General features: G+C 37.6%; 1 protein-coding gene across 1 annotated transcript in view; it reads left to right on the plus strand.

Annotated features, from left to right (window-relative positions):
- The window catches only part of hoip (NHP2-like protein 1 hoip), a 6446-nt gene extending 1573 nt beyond the window's left edge, over nucleotides 1-4873 (plus strand). The window contains exons 2-3 of the mRNA XM_027381666.2: nucleotides 3227-3355; nucleotides 4345-4873. Coding sequence (XP_027237467.1) covers nucleotides 3227-3355; nucleotides 4345-4599 — 384 coding nt within the window. The 3' untranslated portion in view covers nucleotides 4600-4873. The remainder of the gene's footprint in view (nucleotides 1-3226; nucleotides 3356-4344) is intronic.
- Nucleotides 4874-6138: the final 1265 nt, after the last annotated feature.

Consider the following 6138-nt stretch of genomic DNA (forward strand, 5'->3'; position numbering starts at 1 on the left):
ACCATTTTGATTTTAGTTTCTTACTGCATCCTTCAACATATCACATGCATGTATTCGTATATAATTTGCAGTGCAAACTAGTCACATGCCAAATTACATGTGTATGCAAATCTGTTGTGCTCAATTGCACAATTTAGTTAAGTTAGATGACCACATGTACACAGCAGACAAAGTAAACAAACTTGGTGACAAATGCGCAGAAATAAATTTCATGGCGATGTTCTTGGGTTCAGGGACAATGCCGCTGGTAGGGAAATAGTGATCTGGTAGGGGTAACGATGGATTTCAGTCTGTATGGCTATGTTTATGGTATAAGCCATCAAGAGCGATGCATGAAGATAGAGGGAAATGGACACTGCCATCTTGTAGAGTCTAAAGAAATAGAAATGGGTCTTGCCCCCCTCCCCCCGTCGAGGGTATAGATAAAAGATAGGAAAGGTTAGGTTGGGTGTTTGGGTTTGCATTACACCCTTATTTTGCTCTAGGTAACAATTACCAGGCTTTATTTGCAAGGGCTTGTAAAAAAAATATTGGTAATTTATTCAAGATTTACCCTCCAGTTTCCCCAGGTAGATTTTATACCGTCCCTTAGCTGTCGGGGCCATTATCATTGCCATAATTTAGTGATCAGTACTATAGGTAGTAGACCTCAATTGCAGTCCATTGATAAGAGTTTCAGTAGCAGTAATGATGCAAAGGTTTACTGGTGAATTACCCAATGTTTTATATACAGTGTCATAATTTTAGGTAATTTAATTAATGTTTATTCTATTAGTAATTATGATGTATACTTAATGTTAGGTTAGAGGATTGTGAAGTTCACATCCTTGCAGCTGTAACTGCTTGTAAATAAATATCTCTATACATATACTGCTGACCCTAGGGTATTTGACAAGATTCTGTTGACGTCTGCGGCAGCTCTGGGTCAAATAAGGTGGACGTTTCATGTTCTTATCATGAGTGAAGTGTTGGTGGTACTCCTTTGTTTGGAAGCTATGGTGATTGCCTGACAAGGAAATGATATTGTCCTGCTTCCAAACATCGATACTCCATCACAGGATGAGGTGATGTTGGATAGAATGCGGCCATTGTGATTTAGGAAAGCCCTAATGGATGTTTTCTAAATATTTACTAAGGGTAATGGTTTGTGTTTGTACAATTCCTGTTAAAGATTATTATTATTAGTTTTTAAATGTTTACAAACAATAGGTTAAGGTTTAATTTTGATAATTTCTGCGAAACTTGTTACTGTGCATTAACTTAGCTATTGAAATGGTAAAGAAATTTTATTAGAAATAGAGCTTGTCCTTATAGTATAACATTGCTTTGTCTTTGTTTAGCTACTGCTTTAATAGCTTTTAATGACCTGCTTCTAATGAAAAGAATCGCTTTCACTTTTAAGCCTTTGCTTTAATTGCTTTATTTTGTAGTTTTTACAGACCTCTCAACAAAGTGATAATTCTTAAACTTAGAATGGCATGTCTGTAAAATTAAGTTCCTTGATGCTGTGACCTCATACTTTTGGTACTTTGGCAAAGGCCAACGAACCTCTGTCATGTAAATTTTGGCAAGATAGAACTTGAACTGGTCCCTTCCATAACAGAAATTGCTAGGGGATCCACTAGTTTTGTTGTACCAGAATGTATGTGATGAGGCATGTTGGCCTATGCAGGACACTGAAAGTTCAGAGGCCATGGTAATTGCTTTGTCACTGTGGCAGAAAGTTTTGAGCAATTGTGATTTTATTTTCCCTTTTTACAGATTTCTTTCTTGTGAGTTTTGTTTTTTCTTATGTCTGACATCTGTATATACTTATTAAAAATGATTCTGAAGAAGACAGATAAGGTGGGTTTTGCCTTTACAGCTTGCTCATAAATTTATCCAGTTACAGGATAGGAAGATAGAGTAGTATCAAGGGTTTTTGAAAAGAATGGGAGAATAACGCAATGGTTGTAAATTTCTGAAGCATCAGATTTCAGAAAGTTCTTGGGCTTGTTAAAGAGCTAATGTGAAAGAAATTAAAGATATCAAGTATATGAGTGAAATTGTTTGATAACTACAAATACTGTATATATAATAATCAATCGGTAGGATCTGAAGTAAGTTTCACCTAGTTTATTTCTTTGCACTGCCAAGAGAATGGGGTGACAAAAAAGGAGATTGAATTATTAATATATATATAAAGATCCTTATCCCCTGGTCTAGGAGATTGGAAAAAAATAGCTTTTGTGTCATGAAGTTTAACATTATCCATACTCGTTATCTTAGGGATAGTGAAAATAGACCTACATTTCGCAAGTTCAGAAACTGATTCAGTCATGGCATGCATTTCTCTGTTTGAGGAATGTGTTTTATTATTACAAAGGAGATCTGTAATGAAGGAAAGTCTAGGGAGAAGGTTGGCCAGTATGGATTACTGTGCTGCTCCTTGCCCAGGCAAACTCCTAGCTTTTGGTAGGTTTGCAAAATCGTATTCTGGCGATCAGGACACTCAGGATGTGATGAGACGTCAGCTGTCCCTGATGGGTTTAGCTTCTAGATTCGTTAGACTAGATATGGAATAGGCTACAAGCCAGGATTTTGTGCAATGTACCTCTTATAGGTTGTTGAAGCAATAGAAAATCATTTTCCAATTGGAGAATGGATATGTTGTACTCAAGAAGAGATGCAGATAAGCAGCAAGAGATGCGCAGTTATTTGTGCTTCAAAGCCTTCCACTGAATTGCCTCAGTAGGGAGCAGCACTAAAAGCACCCCTACCCCTACCCCGCTGACTAGACCGTGCTAGAAGGTCGTAATGAGATAATTGACATCATTACGACCTTCTAGCACGGGTTGGTTGCTGCCAAGTGTCGTCCACGACACAGATTCGCTGTATGAGATGAAGTTACATTCTCTTTCAGCGATGGGAGCTCTTTGAGTGTGTTAGAGAAGCACTTCTGAGATTGTCTACACATCTTTCGTCCTGAATTATCCATGTGGGAATTTCTTCTATAACTGTCTTCTTGATTTAATACTGTTTCCCAAAAAGCATGTTCATGTATGTCATCTTATTTCTGCTTTGAGCCTCTAGTCAATGTTATGCACATGTAGACCTCTAAAATACATAGATCAGTTTTATAGGAAGTTGAACTCCATAGCAAAATAAATGAAAACAGTAAAGTTATTTTCTAGTCAACTGCTTTTTATCAGGAAGAATAAGTACTCATCCCTCTTGTATTTTGCAGCCTGAAGGAGAAGTAAACCCCAAGGCCTTCCCCCTGGCTGAGGCAACACTCACCCAGAAGCTGCTCAACTTGGTGCAACAAGCAGCCAATTACAAGCAGCTGAAGAAGGGAGCTAATGAGGCCACAAAGGTAGTTACAAGATTCTTTCCCTTTTGGTACTATTCATGCAGTTCATATTTTTCCACACAATTATTGAATGTGAAATCTTGTACTAAGAGGAAGATTGCTTTAAGATAAGAAAGGAAATAGAAAATACTTTTATTGTAAGAATAGTTAAGATTTGTATAAACACATTAATAAAATAAATCCTAGATAATCTGACATTGCCCTCTAATTAGCACCATCTGTTGAAGAGAGATTAAGGAGAAAGCATATTTACCAAAGACTTTGTATTCTATTGTTAAAGTTTGACCTGTAATGATATTCTAGTCTACAATTTCCCCTTGAAAAGTAAGAGCCCTGTTGCACACTTTTTCTGTCAATTTTTGTTTCTGTATACAAGTGGACTGCCCTATTAGACCTGTTTACATTAACATATTCTATCTAATTTATCAGTAAAGCATTCTGGTTGTATAGATCTTCTGTAGCATAAGATCAAGAAAGAAATAGATTTAATGATAATGGTCCCTAGTGTCTTCACCTGGAAGGTGTTCTATATGCGTGTGATACATGCAAAAAGCATTGTATTCATACAAAAATGCAAAACTACAGAAAAAGTACTAGTGGGATAGGGCTTTAAGAAATCTTGCATCTGCATTTTGCAGATGCAAGTCACTAATTGATTCTTAACCCACTAGCGACAGCATATTTTGTAGCTGAAAATAAGTTTCCAGGTGGCTTCAAAATCGGTGCACGGGGCTGGCCCGGAGTCTGCCCACGTGCCAGCCGCAGCCTGCGATGCAAACGGAGCACAAGCTCCAATCCAACGTCACACCGGCAGGACGCCCGGCAATGTTTATTTTTCAGGGTGTCACATGTGATACCCAGCATGAATGGGTTAAAATAGAAAAGTAAATTTTATGGTTTAACCAGGAGAGCAATTGTTCCAAATCTTCCCAAAGTACTGTCCTACAATTGAAAACTAAGCCACCTTTCCTAAAAGCCCACCTTTCTTTCAGGCTCTGAACCGAGGTGTGGCTGAAATGATCATCATGGCAGCTGACACAGAGCCCCTTGAGATCCTGCTCCACCTCCCTTTGTTGTGCGAGGACAAGAATGTCCCCTACGTCTTCGTACGCTCAAAGACCGCTTTGGGCCGTGCCTGTGGCGTATCAAGGGCTGTCATGGCCTGTGCCATCATGGCCAATGAAGGATCTCAGCTGAAGCAGCAGATCACCATGATGCACCAGGAGGTTGAGAAGCTCCTGGTGTAGAATCCTACTAATGTACAAAAAAAATGTAATTCCATGAATTGTATCTGGCATTGTTACCCAAAACCATAATACATATATATATTAAATATATAGTAGATTATCATAATTTAATTATGATTTTTTAATGCAGGCAGCCTCTGCTAAAGACATTTCTTTTTCCTATTGCCAGATATGTCAAGTGATATTCATGACTAGAATTATATATACCTGTTTGATTTTTTTTTTTCTGTCGCTTTTTTTTTTAATGTACTTTTACAATAAACTGAAAACTCAATTGTTTGTATAGTTGTAATCTCCCTCCCCCCAAAATCTGAATATTGTAAACTTAAACCACTGAAGTGCTATGCCTGTGAGCAAAAGCACCAGGTCCCTCTGTTGTTTGGCCCTGTAGACAAGGCACTTGCTCATCAAGCAAACCTATTTTTCTGGACATGGCAGAAGTAGCCAAGGTGTTCAACACGAAATACATGCATAGAACATAACAAACGACATGTAGGCAAGTTTCAGTATAAGGGACACCACACAATTTCAGTAAAGAACACCTGTCATGATTGTTTATTGAAAGTTTGTAGTTGCTGACAGTTAATTTCAGATTTAAAGAAAATTTCAGTAAATGCATCAATAGAAAGTGTGATACAGCTACAGTAAAGTTATATCTTGATTATTAAAAGTTTTCATAGTTGCTGAAAACATTTTTTTTTTGGTATTATCTGCTACATTTAGAAATGTTTAGACATTTTTTAAAGAATTGAGTCTCACCCTTTTCCATAAAGGTACTGGTAAAATGAAGAAAAGTTTATGCAGTGCAGCCATAATAAGGCATTTTCTGTATACATTACTTTGAATAATTTAAGTTGCATGTATCTGGAGCTGAAATTCAAAATCCTCATTCCTACAAGTGTGCAGAGATTATCGGAAAAAAGAAAGCAAAATTCCAATCCCATGCTCTTTGTTGCCGCAAGGACTTACGAAACGGAGACTGGGACCCAATGCTAGGGATCACCCCTGCGTTCTCAGCCTTCTCAACTAATTTTTCATGGTATTTTCTATTTATTGTGTTCTCTACTTTATCCCCTCCTGTACGTATCCTTCAGTGAGAGAGCCGTACTGAATGGAGGAAAGTCTGATTTTGTCAGTCCTGTACAGCCTTCGTATTCCAGTGCTAATTCCTCTGCCCTTTTAATACCATAACCTACAGTGGTCTACAACTTTTGGCATGCAACATATTTTTTCCTAATCATTACCTTTAAGTTTTTACTTTTTTGTCAGTACTTTATCATAATGCTGTATGACTTTACCTTTCCTTACCTGGGGCTTCACCCCCAAGCCTTACCCAGTTGCTGTATTTGTGTCTGTCGCTAATGGCCTTAGATGTTGATGTGGCAGAAATTTTTCAGTAAATAAATAAATTACCCAACAGATTTCTTAGTTCATTTAATGAGTGCTGAAGAGAGGAGCACTTGGGAAAGGTTTTGCATTTCCTACTCTCAAGTTTATTTAAGCTTCATGAGATATCCTGACCTGTACTGTCCATTATTT

Source organism: Penaeus vannamei, chromosome 16 (genome assembly GCF_042767895.1).
Source record: "Penaeus vannamei isolate JL-2024 chromosome 16, ASM4276789v1, whole genome shotgun sequence".
Classification (NCBI taxonomy): Eukaryota; Metazoa; Arthropoda; class Malacostraca; order Decapoda; family Penaeidae; genus Penaeus; species Penaeus vannamei.